This window comes from Cyprinus carpio, chromosome B4 (genome assembly GCF_018340385.1).
Source record: "Cyprinus carpio isolate SPL01 chromosome B4, ASM1834038v1, whole genome shotgun sequence".
Lineage (NCBI taxonomy): Eukaryota > Metazoa > Chordata > Actinopteri > Cypriniformes > Cyprinidae > Cyprinus > Cyprinus carpio.
The window spans coordinates 14,642,292-14,658,762 of record NC_056600.1 but is presented as its reverse complement, the minus strand read 5'-3'; the positions used below and the strand labels follow the sequence as shown (position 1 = coordinate 14,658,762).

The 16,471-nt window shown below is 41.5% G+C and overlaps 2 protein-coding genes across 2 annotated transcripts in view; one reads left to right on the top strand and one right to left on the bottom strand.

Annotated features, from left to right (window-relative positions):
• snd1 (staphylococcal nuclease and tudor domain containing 1) overlaps positions 1-16,471 on the top strand; it is a 169,762-nt gene that overhangs the window by 72,110 nt on the left and 81,181 nt on the right. The gene's annotated exons all lie outside the window — the stretch shown is intronic.
• lrrc4.1 (leucine rich repeat containing 4.1) lies at positions 10,376-15,087 on the bottom strand. Its single transcript, XM_042722133.1, has 2 exons — positions 14,298-15,087; positions 10,376-14,148 (listed from the first exon to the last, which is right to left on the bottom strand). The coding sequence occupies exon 2, from the start codon at positions 13,525-13,527 to the stop codon at positions 10,957-10,959; it is 2,571 nt and encodes an 856-aa protein (XP_042578067.1). The 5' UTR covers positions 13,528-14,148; positions 14,298-15,087; the 3' UTR covers positions 10,376-10,956.

The following is a 16,471-nucleotide window of genomic DNA, read 5'->3' as shown; positions in this document are numbered from 1 at the left end:
TGGCCCTGTAGCTGGTCATATGTGTTTGTGCGCTTGTGTTTTTTATAAGGCTGCTAAACTGATTCAGTGCTATAATCCAGACGGCCATGTTGTGTGCCCACCGTTCTCAGCTGCTTTATGACATGACTTTACTGTGTCGGGTAACACACACACACACACACACACACACACTCATAGCAGCTTTATTGTTCTCTGTCCCTCACTCCTCTTCAGCTTTTTCAAGACGGTCTTTAGCCTGAGATGGAGTGACAGAACAGGGTGATAATTGTTGTAATTGCTGAGGGAATCAAACAGCACAGCAGCGTTGATGTAATGCCCTTCACCATTTCCATCCTCTCATCTCACTGTCTTTCTCTTTTCCAGTGGCTCACGCTCATGCAGCGCAAGCCTAATCTTTTAATCAATGATATCGAGCCGTGTTATTGTGGTTAGGAGTTTTATTCACCTCCTTCAGTGGTTGAGTGTGAAAACCTGTGGCGATTCCTCCTCGTTTTGAGGAGAATTGAGATATTATGCCTTTCTGAAAGGTGCCGTTGTGTGTGAAGGGGCCATTATCCACTAAAGAGCTGTTGGGCTAATGCTTGTTTATACGTGTGTAAATGTGTTTATGTGACGAACAGCCAAAGGTGGAAGTTTTATAGGAGCTTCTAGCGCCGAATTGAATGGCTCCCATGACAATCAGGTTGTTGGTTGCCATAGGAGCCTCATCCTGGTCTCTCCTTTGGCCCATTCACACTTGACAGCTGTCATCTCTCTCTCACACACACACACACGCGCACACATGCGCACAGATTTCCTCAAGCCAACCTTCCTCTTTCCCTCCCGTGTTTGATCAACACCATTGCATTCTCTCCTCGTTTCACTCTGCATCTCCTCCTCCTCCTCTCCTTTGATCACGTCTCCCATCCCTTTTCCTCTCCTTCATTCCGGCAGCCTCTTAACTCCCAATGTGTGCTCGCTTATGGGTATTTCAACTTTTCTAGCTAATTAGAGTTGTGTACAGAATGAAGAGAGTTGGTGTCACGTTTCAGGTGTGTGTGTGTGTGAAGTTCTAGTCTCTGCTGTGTGCTCCGGGGCCATCAGCTCTGGGAGTGTAATCCTGCAGTAGCTTACTCCAGCACAATGCCTGACCTCTTCTGGCAGACAGGACACCCCGACAGCCCAGAGGACAGGGCCTTATCTTCCACGCAATGTCAGCATTCCCCCACCCCACGCGGCTCGAGAAGAAGGACAAGCAGGACAAAATCCTTCTACAGAGCTTCAAATCGGCTTGATTTTTCTCCTAATAGTGCATAAAGAAAAGATTCATTTATCACTTTATTCAGGGTCATAGCGGCAAGAATACTATGCATTTTTATTAATTTTTTAATATTTAAGCTTTCTATTTCAGATTTGTTTCAGATATACATATTACAGTTGGTTCTTTAGATTAGATTAGATTAGATTAGATTAGATTAGATTAGATTAGATTAAATTAGATTATTATTTGCATTTATTTGCATATGAAGAGTTCGATTCCAAATTATATGTTATTATAACCTAAAGATGCTATGTGAACGTTTGGAACAGAAAAAAAAAATGGTTTTAATCTTGCCACTTTTTTGGTAAAGAAAACACATTTTTACTCAAATTAATCAAAATGGATTTATAGTGTTTTGGAACCACACTCTTCATATATAGATAGATATGGATATTTATGATATATAGGTCTAGATATGTTTTATAAAAAATAACTAATAATGATAATCAAGTTAAATATTCAGATATTTTATAAGTAGTTTGTTTGATATTGTTTGATGTTGAATTTTTCTATTCTATTGTTCTATTCTATTCTATGCTATTATACTTAATTGTACTTACATTTATTGACGCATAGATCGATATTGATATTGCTGTTGATATTAATAGGTTTAAGTAAGTCTAAGTATGTGTTATAAAAATTTATTGATAATGATAATCCAGTAAAATATTATTAGATATAATAGATTACACTATAATGATTTTTTTTTTTTAATTCAGTTCAAAGTTATTTGTTTAATATTGAATTTAGTGATGAATTATATTATTTATTTATTTAATGTTTATTTGACAGGGACAAATGCATAGAACATTGCTTTATAAAATACAAAGTAGATGCCATGCATACAGGTTTATAGCATGACTAATTTGCAACCCCTGTCCCTGGTTAAGCTTGTAAAATTAAAACATGTTATATAACATCTGATATTTCTGTTCTAGGTATGCACATGTTGCATAAAATGAATTGATGCTGAATATTGTGTTAGTTTACTTTAGAATTTGTTACATTATAGTAGAATATAATTAATGATAGAAACATTCATGATACAAATATGATATTAATGTTAATACTGAATTGTGAAACATATCTGAAAGTAGTTAGCGTTATAGTAGAGAATAGTGTTCATTGAGGTGTGTTTGTAGTGAAGTGTCTGGGTCAATGTGGCTCTGTTATTGTAATGCAGCCTGTAAGTTTGTCACGGACGATTGTTCAATTACTGTTGTTCTGTATAAGTGTATATCTAAGCCTGTAATGGTCTCATAGCTCTCCCTTTAGGCAGAACAAGAGCTGTGCGAAGTCACATTAACAAGATGGCTGACCCAACATTACACATTACTTTCTGATACTTACAGCCATAAACTTCCAGCAGCACTATTGACTGATAGTGCAAAAGGCAAAGCTATCAAGGGTAATTGGCAAAAAAGAGATATCATATGGTCTAGATCATAACGGTTGTTAATCCAATCCAAATAGTTCTCTTCTGCTTGCGTGTGCGTTCGGATGAGTCTGTTAGCGCTGTAGCGATAATAATACAAGTATTAATGGCAAAAGCATCTGCCTCTTAAAGTGTTCAACAAAGAACACAGGTTTTACACAAATGGGTTCGCAAAAAACATGCTTGCGCTTCTGAAAGTCTTCTCATCATCTGTGTTCCAGCCTGCGCCTATAAATGAGTTCTGCACAACTTAAAAAAGAAAATGGAAATAGCTGCAGCTATGCTGACATTTTTGCTCAATTACACTAATGAGAGCATTAGGAGCGTGTGCATTTGTGGCTCCGCCAGCCAGAACTCTGAAATGGAGCTTTTTCACGCCTGAGCAGGGAGGTTCAGAGAGAGCCGTCTTAACTGCAGAGTGCACACTGACAGCAAGATGCTCACTAGGTATGGCCAGAAGAACGCCATTCCTCTTTTTTTTCTCTTTATTGCGTTTCTCCAACGCATTGCTGTGCCAGGATGCGGCTGGAATTTGGCCGCCCTGTTCTTTTTCACCTCTTTAAAGTGATTTAGTAAGCTTCCGGTCCTTTGTGTTCATCCCCACAGGTACATTTGCCTCTGTGGCTTTGTCTTTTCTGCACTTCTAACAGGCTGCTAATGGCTGTGTTTGTCATGATCTAGATGGGTTTGCGTGCCTCGTGCCAGCAGAATTGGGAGGTGAGCCATGTGCCAGGGCTGCTCGATTCACCCCTGCTGCATGCCAGTGAGATGGCCGACGTTATCCGAGCGTCTTGCGCTCAAGACTTGCGCCCTCTGCCAGCGCGGTATGCGAAACCTGGCACTGGACGCATCTTGCGCCACGGGCCTGGGGGCTAAGCTCTCTATGTTTATGTTCTGCAGGAGAAGCATGGGATTTGAGCTAGCGCAGGTATACTGCAAGCCAAGACGGTGTTCTTACAGAGTTTTGCTAGCCATCTTAAAATGGAAAACAGTGTAAGCATGACCCCTTTCTGGCGTGTTCTATGCATCAAGTGCATCTTTTCCATTTCCCAGAAGCCTCTAGGATTGCTGGCTTAGATTTATGCCTGTATTAATCTACTCTATGTATCTGGCACTCTTGGCATCAGCGCTCGCATCTAGAAACGAAGCCACCGCCGCTCGCCGTGCTGTCACCTGAGCTGATTTAGCAGGTGCTAACCTCCATCAGCCAGGAAATGTCAGGCTGCCCTGAGCTGCATTTTTGCACCGCTTCCTTCAGGGCAATGCCTGCTGATTAGAGCATGTGCCTTTCAACGCGTTCTGAAATATGACCCGCTTCGGAGACGTGGCTCGTGTCAGTGTGTCTTCTAGTTTGCCGCACTTTCATTTAATTAGTATGTCACAGGTGAATGTAAACAAGCTAGTATTGATGTTCATCATAAGCGGCGCCCCCTGTTGGTAACATTTTTCTTTCCTAAAAAACAGTGGGCTTTAAATGCTTTTCACTCGTTTTTATTGACAGGTGCTGTGAGATTTCACTCTGAACTTTTAGAGTCTGGTAATGCTGATGCAAGGACGCATCAGATATGTCTTCTATTTTCCCTGCAGGATTGCCGAAGGAAGCCCATTCTGAGAGCTGTGGGCAAAGAGACAAACTTAAACGTCTTAAGCAGACGTTATAGTGTCTGTCGATCACCGGAAGCAAAGTTAGATCACTCGACGGCCATGTTGGTAACACCCTAGGGAGTTTTTTTCTCTCTAGCTAATGGGTTTAAAGCACAGCTGCTATCCACTTAAGAGAGGAAAGACCAAATCTCAAATGTTTAAGGCTGTTTGAATAAAATCAAATCAACATTATACGAGTGTATCTCATATCTAAAAAAAAAAAAAAAAAAAAAAAAAAAACCTGCCGAATGCGCAGCTAATCCATGTTCTGCCAAAAAGAAAATAGATTTTTTTTTTTACGAAAGGCAGGGTGTCTTATTCTACAGCGCGCATATATATATATATATATATATATATATATATATATATATATATATATATATATATAAATATAAATAAATAAAATATTTATTTTATTTTTTAGCAGAAATTGTACTTTTAGGAGGTACAACAGCTTGTCACTGTGGCGTCCTTGTAACTTATTAACTTCTAAAAGGTTAATAGTACTACATTAAGGGTAATACAACTACTCTAAGGTACTGATATGCATCTTTTGGAGAGTAGATACAGTGTGATTTTGGAACATTTCTTCAACATTGGTTATAGGTAACGTGATGTTGCCAGTATGGCAAATATAGTACATCCATATTGAATTCATACAGACTTAACAGTACATCATTTATTAAGAGTCGAGAGTCGATACTGGCCATACTTTTGTAAAAAACATTTGATTTTTGAATGACAGCATTATAAAATGAGTTTTGCTGCTCTCAGCATGTTGGCCTGATAAACACTTTCTCTGTTGGTTACGTTCTCCATTTTGCATTGTTCTGTGTGTGTTTACGGTCCTGTCCATCAGAAACTGCGTTTTTGCAGAGCCTTGCTGTTAAGACTTTATAAAGGATTTGAATACTCATTTGTGTTTCTCAAACAATCTAATTTAGAGAGTCTATTTTCATTTTTTTCCTCTCTATTTTTCAGAAGCATTTATGTGGGTCCATTAAAAACTAGAGACTGCCTGTGTGCTCATAAAACCTGAGAATTTTATAAATGCTCTCACTATATCCTAATATATTGGTTTTGAATCCATCACCTTGAATACGACATTTAAACTTAAGCAATTATGCACAGCATCCTAAATGGTAACAATAAATAAGAGAAAAATAACACTATAGCTTTTAAAGGACTACAAATCCCATAATGCACCAACCAGGTTAATATTCCTTCATCCATTGCATTCCCAATCACTGATCTTTAAAAAATATAGGCGAAATGCATTTGGCAATCATAGCCTGTTGGTAAAAATATTCAGAGGAATCGTAGTTTTGTTTTTAAAGACAGACAAATCGTTCACAACAACAAGTTAACGTAATATGTAAGACAGCATTCCAAACGGCCCACATTTTTAAACATGCCTTTTCTCACTTTCTACCCCCTCCTTCTCTTATCCTCCTTTTTTGTTTTGCTGGAAGCCATGAGCTTATGCCACTTTGACATAGTGAATCAGAAGGGGTTTGATAACTACTGTCTTGTGCAGCCACTTTGTTTAATTTCTCCTTTTTAAAGTCGCAGGAGCTGTTTGTCAGTCACAAGGGGGAAAAAAATGCAAAGTGCACCAAATGGAGTCGCTTTGCTGCAGTGCTTGCGCTCGACCCAGCATCCTGCATCTGAAGCACATGCCCTCTGGGTCACGTTTTAAACATGTCGAGGACGGAGGGGGCACAATTCTTCCTCAAGCTACTTCCATTTGCATGAAGTTAAAATGGAACAAGCTGGCACCAGCTCCCTCCCAAAACCCATACGACACCAGAGGCATGTGAAACGGCACCGAAGACATATGCAAATGTGCCATGGAGAAGGGCCTATAAACCTCAGCTAGATTTCTACTTTAAACACTCACCAAGGGCTGTGCTGGTGTGTGCATGCTGACAGTTTTACTACCTGCATTGTCTACTGAGAACCCTTGTTCTGTGTTTTTGGTCTTCAGGCACACATAATGATTTTATGGCTGTCTTTATGCGAAGCGAGTATTATTTGTCCGAAGAGTTACTTGATTTGTGACTGTGTGAAGATGTAGAGCGTCTACACCTTTGTGTTTTCTTCTTTTAATTGCTAGTGTGCTTTATTATGCCAGCTCAGAGGTTAACAAATGGTGAGACAGAATCTGTGCACTGGCCATTTACCGTAGACAGTGGCATCTGAATTAATGATGGGTGACTTGGTACCCCAGCACTGCTTTTCCTGTGTTTACTTCATGGGTAATTGGACCCGCTTCTCCCCCTTTATGGGCGAGGGTATGAACAGAACAAAACCTAACAAAACGGTGATTAACCGTGCTGTCTTTCATTTAGGGGCCTTCGGTTGCCTTCATAAAGCCACTTCTTTTATTTTCGTCCAGAACTGAGGCCCAGATAGAAGTGCTAACATCTGTTCTGGAGCTCTCTTGGGACCGCCAACGAGAAGGTCAGACAATGACAAACGCTCTGTTAAATTTAGTAAAAGGGCTGTTTTGGCAAATATTGTAAGAATGTGCAAACATTTCCCTACAAACCAAAGCAAACTAAGCAGTAAGCATGTACGAGGCAGATTATAAAAATACATGGATTGTCAGAAGTGACAAGTCGTGTTCCTGTAGCTCAACTTGGATTACATTAGCAATGCCAAAGTCATGAGTTTGTTTTTTAAGAAATGCATGGGCTGATAAACTGCATCTTAAAGTAGAGCTAATGTTTTTTTGTTTTGTTTTTCTTAATCAAAAAGAAATGATTATATAATAAACATAATTTGTTGATAATGCTGTTTATAGATTTTTAAGCTGATACTATCACTACGGTTCACTTTCAAAACTTTTGGCACCAAATTTAAGAACTTATTTTATAAACAACAATATTTTAACCAAATCTACATATGACCAGCTTAGTATGATTCTCAAATTAATGATTCTTTTGAAACAATTTTTTGTTATGTTTTGTTTTTTTACTTTAGCATGATAAGAGTAGTCAAGACAAACTTAATGGCTTTTATGAGTTGGTTCTTATAGTTTAAAGCATACAATTTGCGCCTTATGTTGTGCCTAAGGCTTGCAACATTTATACAAACTAATGAAAAAAAAAATGGTGCCACTTTTTGTTTTTGTTTTAGTATTCAAAATATAGTATACAGAGTGTAATTATTGGATCAAATTGCAGTCTCTTAAACTGTAAAAGGGCTTTTTGCAAAAATGTTTAAATTATTATAAAGTGTATCATCTTTTGATAATACAATAGAATTAATTTTTTTTCTCAATGTGTCTTTAAACCACAAAAAAATAATGAAACTGGAATAAAGTAATTTACAGTTCCTGTCTTTAGCCTAGTAGAGCTTAGGCCTGATATTAGCCATTTGATCGGCCTTGGCGATATAGCAGTCTATCACTTTTAATGACCCTAATAAATAGAACACATCTTTTATATATGGGGGACAGAAATAAACTGTTAATGACCCTTTTAAGCACCAGAATTGAACCCAAACAGTAGATGTTCTTACCATTAACAGCACCATAATGGAGTTATACCCTCCCTGCAAGGTGTAAGCCAGGTTTCTGACCCCATCTGATCCCTCATTTCAGGGTGGTCCATCACTGGCCTGACTACCTACATTATATCTGTACTTTATTAATGCCCATTTCATTTTTACACCTACACTGGTACAGCCCTGTCGTCATAGCCGTAACCTTCCTCTCTTCTGCTCTAGTTGGCACTCTTGCCACATGCTTTTACTCTAAGATCCCTATCTTTCATACTGCTGCATGTTTGCACTTTCTAGTCCTTTGCTGTCTAAATCTCATTCTTATTTGATTCACACATTTGCTTGTTTGCTTATGTGCAATATTTCACCAACATTTCTTTTGGCTTGTGATTGATATGTTGAAAACGTTTTCACTGATCTAACTCCCTAGTTCTCTTCCATGTAATTTCTTAACAGATTCTCTCTATTATTCCCACTTGTGTTTAAGAAGATATGTTATTGTAAATGGCCGCCTCATGAGCCACATTGCAGTCTGGTTTGGTGAATGCGGGTCGCTTTTTCTCATCAGTGGGCTGAAGAGGATGAAGGGTCCTCAAGCCCTTCGGCAGAATGTGGTCTCTTCCTTTATTCTCTTTCTCTGCTCTTATATGCTGCTTGCTCAAGAATATACAATGCTCCATTAAAACCAGACTGGCAATTATAGCTCTGACGTTCAGCTGCATAAACGGCGCTCACTGGCTGTAATTGCAGTTTTTAAAGTTATTGCGGCAACAAAAGCTTTGTTTGTGAAGACACCAGAACAAGGGTTATAAGCTGTAAAATATGTTGTGATAAAATGATACTCTACCAGAATATATTTGTAAAAAAAAAAAAAAAAAAAACACTAAGTTACTAATGTGTTATGTTTTAATAGTTTTCATACCCATGATAAATGTGCAGAAATGATTTAAGTTTACTCCTCAACCAACAGTGTTTGGTCAAACAGTGAGAGATGGAAATCAGGAGTGTTGGGGGAAAAATCATACATCATTGATTTCATTTGGTGCACCTAGTGGTGCTGAAATTACACACTTCACCATTAAGATCTGTTCAAGTGACCATCTGTAGCTCTTGTTTTTGCTTTCAATATTTGACCTCAGTTGTTGTTTGAATTAAAATGGCTATAAAGTTATATCTTACAGGGCTGTAGTTAACCACAATTCCCCAAACTACCGTTGAATCGAGATCTGTGCTGCGAATGTACCCTACACTACTTTGACAGACAGCCAAAATTACTGATAAAGACATTGTATACAGAAATACTGCTCCCATTGACTTTCTTTTTTTAAAGCGCAGAAACAAACAGTGTGAGTCTGGTCTTAACTGGGGCGCTGCACAGCCTAAAGCTGCATTCATTTTTGTTTTTTGTGTGCGTGCTTGCATGTTTGTCTAGGCATACAGTGGGTACTGGGTCTCACTGTGGCCAGATGTCCCAACTTTATGTAAAGGGTGTGTGTCTGCGTGAGCTGGATCAATTATCATGTAATCAGCTTAAATCTCCTAGACAGCCTGTATGCACTCAGCCAATATGCCCTGCAATGCAAACATGTATTATATTTTATTACCCTCTGATATGCCTTCAATTTATGACCTATTTTTTTTTCTATCGTTCATTATTTCTTATTCTTGCATTTTAAATTAGCCAAGGTAAAAAGCACCTGCTGACACTGCTGAAACAAGCCTTTGTGAACGAGTGAGAGGAACACAATAATGTACACATCACAGTCAAACCTTACAAGCCTGTGCGATATGTGATGACGCACCTCTTATGAGCATACAGAATCTGCTTGATTTATCACAACTCACTTCCCGTCCATGCGGTGTCAATGTCTAATGCATTGGCTTGCCATGTGCAGAGGAAATTGCTGGTGAAACAAAAGAAACATCTCAAAATTTTTATGTGCGTCATGTTTTATGTACACACATCGCTCAGATTTAGTAAAAACATTGGGTTAGGAATGGATGCTTCAATCTGAATGTTTTTTAAACTGCTTAACAACCACTTTTTAACCAGACCGTTCTTAAGTGCTAAAAGCAAAGGCAGGCCAGCTTTTTTGTGCAGACTTATCAGTCTTTTTAATGTATTTTGAAACCTTCTGCAGGCAGTAATTGTCCAGACAACAACGTGAAACAACCTCATTATCATGTTTACCTGACACTAATAGCAGAACTTTGGAAATAATGCAGTGAAATATGTAATTTTTTAAACCATCTCTTGTGATGTAAAATAGCAATTCACCAGTAAATTATATATAAGCTCAGTTAAGCCACTGCAGCACTGAAAAGCATATAAAGTAGAAAGAAAAGGGAGAAAAGCCTTTTAGACTTAAGTGGCACCCAGCACTCCGAGGGTTAAAGCAGAACTGCAGTGAGCCCTACTGCAGTGTCTAAAGCATTTGGCTGATTGCAACAGTACATCAAGAGAGAGAGAAAAAAAATCTAAATGGTTCTTATTTTTTCTTTTCTTCCAAAAATCCTTTTATTGCATTTGTAACATTTGGCACAGTACAAATTTATGGTGCTTTTACAAGATAAACCTGCAAAGATCAACACTGACCTTTTACTGTTCTGTTTTTTAAAAGAAAGACTTCAGTATAAATGTTTTTTTCTTTTTTGTATTTTTCACTGCATTCTCTGTAGCGTTGTTTAGAAATCACACAGAATGCCCTTTTAAACATGACTACCCTCATATCTTAAATTCAGTACAGCATCTTAAAACAACTCATCTTTTAAATAGGAGTTATAAGTTAAAAAATAATTTCAGTTTATTTTTTATATATATATATATATAATCTGATTTTCTTTTACCAGCCCATGGTAGTTTCAGTTTTTCCATATATATTTATTTATAAGCATGTACAACAACAATCAGTCTTTAAGAATTGCAGTCTGTACAAAAAAAAGTAGTTCCTGTCTTTTTTTTCTCATCTTTTGTGCATTCTATTGCATGTTTTTTATGCTCAGGTGAGGGTGGGCCTATAGGGGGAGAGAGAGTCATTTTGACTGAGGTTCTTATTTGTTGTGGGCCAGACTATATCTGAGTCTCTTGTACTTTCTCCTTGGTGTGAGTTTTTATAACAGGGGTCTCTGGACTAGCTGTGTTGCCACTGGGCAAGGTTCGAGGCAAAGAATTTCCAATGCTGTTGCTTTCTGTCCATTTGGCACCATGGCTAGGTGGCTTGTAAGTGTTGTATTTGGGCTTCATGGTGCTGTAGTCGATCTTATGCAGGCTGTTGTCCACCTTTTGAGGACTGTAATCCATTTTGGACTTGTGAGGGCTGAAGTCACAACTGACATATTCTTTGTTGAGGGGGCTGAACTCTGCCTTGAAAGCACTGTAGTCAGGTTTGAAAAGGCTGCTGTCTGTCTTGAAGGGGTTGCAATCGGATTTGAGCTTGGGCATACTGTAGTTCGTTTTGGATTTTGGAACACCGTAGTCTGGTTTGAATGGGCTGAAGTCTGGTTTAGGAGTATGAGATTTGTAGTCAGGTTTTTGAGTACTATATCCTTGTTTGTAGGGGCTCTGCTCGGCTTTTTTGTGTCTGTGATAATCCGGCAATGACTTGTGTGAACAGTCCGTCAGTTTGTGAGATCTGTATTCCAAAGTAGGTTGGTACATATAGTCTATTTTAGGTTTGTAGGTATTGTAGTCTGACTTAGGTTTGTGGATGCTGAAATCATCCTTGACTTTATGGGTACTGTATTCTAGTTTTGGTTTGTAGCCGTAGTCAGATTTGTGGGTGTTGTAGTCCAGTTTGTAAATAATGTTATGATCCCTTATCTCTGGTAGAGTCAGTCCCTCCTCTGCTATATTGGCAGCAGATGCCGGTGATTTCTCTACCTGAATAATCTCCACAGTTCTGTCTGCATCCACCGTGCTCCTCTGCTGATGCCGCTTTCGTAGTTTATAAAATACAATTAGCATGATTGCTGCTAGCAAGGTTACTGCCACGAAACAACCAATAATAATCTTTGTTGTCTTCATCACCTCATCCAGACTGGTACTGGCTGGGTTGGGCGGCTTTCCTGTTGTCGCTTTTGAGCCAGGTACAACAGATGGGCGACTTCGTGGAGTGTCGGTGCTCTGGAGCAGGACTGTCGGCGTAGAGATGAAAACTGGCTGAAAGACGGATGGCGAGGCCGTGGTAGTGGTGCTGGCACCTGCTGTAGTAGTGGTGGTTTTGGGCTTGGGCATTTCAGATCTGGGGCTCAGCACCTCCACTGTGACTGTGGTGAAGTAGCTGAGGTTGGACGTGTTGAGCTCTGCCGCACTTACGTTTAGATAGGCCGAAGCATTGGAATTTCCAGCCGCATTGGACACCATGCAGGTATACATGCCTGTGTCACCTGCTAGCACGTTTGAAAAGTTCAAAGTCCCGTCATTCAGCACGGTTATCCGTGGGTGGCTTGATGCGTGAGTTAGAACTGTCCCATTTGGTAGGAGCCATCTCACAGCAGACATGGCCGCTGTTCGACATCGCAGTTCTGCCACACGTTCAGCAGAAATATTCAGGTCTCTTGGGGCATCTGAGATAAAAGGGGCGGAGCACTGCATTGCCCCGGTGTCACCCCGGTCCAGCTCAACCAACTGGCGGCCTCTCATGTGTGCAGGGGAGTGACAACGCCCACAGCATGTAGAGTTGGTGGGTATGTACTCGCGTAGCCAGCGTGCTAGCCAGAGTGAGTCGCAGCCACAGTTCCAGGGGTTGTGGTGGAGGTGAAGTTCCACCAGGAATTTCAGTGGTGTAAAGAGGTCATGGGGCAATGAACTTAGATTGTTATGGGCCAAATTCAGCTCCACCAAAGAGGCCAGGTCATCAAATGCATTTCGCTCAATTAGCCCTATTTGAGAGTTCATGATCCATATTTTTTTTAGTGAAGATAGTCCTCTGAATGAACCTGGTTTAATCTCAGGAAAGAGGTTCTCAGAGATTTCTAGCTCCTCCAGCCCAACCAGAGGCGTCAGGTTGGGCATCTCCCCTCGAATGTTGCACATCCCCAAATTGAGGTACTTGAGGTTGACTAGACCTTCAAAGGCCCCATCTGAGATGTACTCCAGTTTCCTCAGTTCACCCAGATCCAATCTCATTAGGGATGGCACTCGGTTAAATGCATACGATGGGATGCTTTCAATGGGGTTATTTCTCAGCCACAGCTCTCGCAGCTTGGACAGATACTCAAATGCCCCACTTGGCACCACTGTCAACCGGTTATCAAATAGTTCCAGTGTATTGAGATTGGTCAGTCCACTGAAGGCACCCACTTCAATCTGTCTAATGGCATTGCGGCCCAACTGCAGTACCTCCAGGTGATGGAGGTTGCGGAAAGAGTCAGCCTGCACAGCCTCGATGGCATTCTCCATTAGGTTTAGGTGCCGGGTGTTGCTGGGTATACCTGGTGGCACACGAGTGAGCCCACGCCTGGTGCACACCACCTTGCTGAGCTGGTTGTTGCAGGAGCAATCAGTCGGGCAGCCCTGGGGCCCTGCTGCGGCCGCCACCTCCACGCACGGTTGAACCATGAGGAACAGGACACAGAGCAGGGCGGCTTTCCTGGCTCGACGCACGGCTACCCGCCCCAGGAGACTCATGATGTGGCACATTCATAATTCAGCATCGTCTGGGGGGGGGTGTTGTGGGGTTATGATGGTGGTTGGGGAGAGGGGGTAGTAAGCGGGGGGAAGGGGAGGGGTTCACCTCTGACTAATGAAGCCCTACCCTGGGTTAAACAACACTCTAGATTGTTTTTCCATTTACTGAACTGGAGGCTAAACGTTCAGTGACAAGTACTTGAGTAAAAATGGAGAAGTGAAAAGCCAAGAAATAATGAATCAAATAAAACGAGGGAATATATTTTATGTATAAAAAAGGGTTGGAAAGGCTCAACACCTACCTCAAAGGTTTTACACGTCCAAATTTTGCAATCACAAAATAGATTTTTTTTTTCCCTCAAATTTCTATATTCCCGCGATAAGCGACCTCTTCTCTTTTTTCATTTGTCAGAAAACAAGAGATGAATGCCAAAATGGCCCCTAATAAATCCACAGAGGAGCATCCGAGGGGACGTGTAGCAGGGCCTCAGAGCTTTAGGCAAAAGTACCACTCCAGTTTGGCTCCTATAGAAGCACTCGCTCTCACACTATCCACAGATGCTTGTCCTTGGATACCTCCGCTTGATGCTGCTACTAAATGGCCGTGTCTCCATAGAGGACCGCTCACACATGCTAAACCAGAGTAGGGGGAGGAAAAAAAGGGAGGGGTAGTTAGAGGGGGGAAAGAGAGGAATAAGAATGAGAAATCCAGTCTTTTCAAATGTTCTCCTATGCTTTTGTTTAAAGAGTAATAAAAGTGCCCCTCCAGTGTTTCCACTCACTTTACTTTGTTCGTCTCCCTCCCTCTCAGTATGTTTTGTCCGCTCGATTTGTCAGCACCTAGTCCAGCTGAAAAGACTGTGACACTGCGGTCATTAGCGCATTTCTTTTCTTAAGTAGCTCGCGTTCCATCTCCTTGCACTCGCATTTGCACGCTGCGAAGGCTGCAGGGTTCTTTATACACGCTTCTTGGTAATCCTTCAATTTTTCCGTAAGAAGTTGACAACGAGACTCCAGGGAAGGTGTAAAGGGGGGTACCAGTGCAGAGGCAGCTCCGTAAGAAGGCTTGATCACTGTAGAGAGATCGCTCTCTCTCTGCCTCGTTCTCCTTCGCTTTCTCCTGCTTTCGAGCGTGCGCTCTCTCTCCCTGAAATGAGAGAAAAAAGAGAGCGTTTCTCCCCCCTCTCTGTGACGTTGTGTCGATCAGAGAAGTATCCGTATAGCGCTGCAGTGCCCTGAGCTCAGTGCAGAGTTGGATCTCTCAGCTTTGTCAGCGGCACAGCTGTCCGGCTTGAGCTGGTGGACAAGCGCTAAGGCTAGGAAAAAAAGTGGCTCCCCATGGCAACATCTTCCCTTGCTCCCTCCTTTCTGTCCTTTTTATTTTTAACCTCTCTGGCCCCAGGTTAGTCCACCTTCCTGCCGCTGTGCACCAATGTTTTTTTTTTTGCTATGTTCTGTGGTGCAGTAGCAGGCAACCGGGATGCAGGCTTACATGCCTGCTCTTCTTTTTGTCCTTCAATGAAAACGTGAATGTACTGCTGACGCATCACACTCCAAGCAGTGCATTGGTTTGATGCATTGGTTTTAGTACGTTAGCTCATCTGTGTGGGACTCTGTAGCTCTCTCTCTCTCTCTCTCTCTCTCTCTCTCTCTCTCTCTCTCCCTCTCTCTCTCTGTCTCTCTCTCTCTCCCTCTCATCTCTCTCTCCCTTCGTCCTCTCCTCTCCTCTCTCTCTCTGTCTCTCTCTCTATCCTCTCTCTCTCTCTCTCTCTCTCTCTCTCTCTCTCTCTCTCTCTCTCTCTCTCTCTCTCTCTCTCTCTCTCTCTCTCTCTCTCTCTCTAACTTTTTCATTCTCTCTCCCTCTCTCTCTCTCCTCTCTCTCTCTTCTCCCTCTCTCTTCAAGGTTCTGGTATTTTTGTAGATCAGTCTGTCTTTTCCCCTCTCTCTTAGGGGTTAGATCAGCGTAGATCAGTTTAGGGTTGTCTGCAGTCTGCAAGTGAACTGCTGCGATTTGCACCCGGTTGCTTCTGTTTCTCAGATAAACACCGTCCGATTGATGAATGATTTTACCTTTTCCTCCACATTCCCCCTCCCCTTGAGTTGATGTGATGAGGTGGAGTGATTTGTGTGGTCTGACCCAACACTTGGTCAGTGAGACTTCTCTGTTGACTGAACCTCGTGTGAGCGCATGCCAATACTGTTTGACCGGTATGCTTAGTCCATGGGGAATCATGGGAGGGGTACTGGACAGCTCAGCGTGTGTGCTGCCAAAGGCTGTTGCTCTCTTTAGATGGATTAAGCCTCCTCTGGATGCGGTAGAGGGAGTCTCTGTACTGTGCAAAGCTGGGCCTGTGGCGTGAGGACACTTTCTCACTTTCTCTCTCTCTCTCTCTTTTATCCTCCCTTCCAAGATTAAAATATCTCCCCTGTCATGCAGTGGGAGTTAAGATGGTCCCTGCTCGAAGAGAATAGGGCTCACCATTTTAAACCATTCCTTATACAAACAGAGCTGCTAAGCAGTGCTCTTTTAAAGCATGGTGCTATAATCACTCTCTCAAACCTTGGGCATGTTGGCTTTTGCCCAGTGTTAGCCAGCAGGTGAAAGGTACTTTAAAGAGGTGCTCGCATCTCACACTTGTAACAGCAGATGTCATAGAATTGAACAGCAGTGCTTAACAGCACAGCACCCTGGGCAACTGATGGCTGGCATTTTGACACGCCACTGTGTATGTGTGACAGTGAGAGTATAACTGTGAATGTCTTTGTGAATGACACCCATAGCTTATGGTAGCGAAGTAGGACAAATTTAGGGATTTGTGACCCTGTTGCATAAAACGTCAAGTATCTGGAGACATTATTTAAATGCATATATACATGTGACCCATGGGCTAACCCTCTAGTGAATTTTGACCTATGTGTGCTCAAGTGTGTAATGTGTATTTTCTTGTGTCCATGG

Bases quoted from the DNA above. Each gene is read 5' to 3' on its own strand.
- lrrc4.1 (XM_042722133.1), bottom strand. From the start codon at position 13,527: ATGTGCCACATCATGAGTCTCCTGGGGCGGGTAGCCGTGCGTCGAGCC.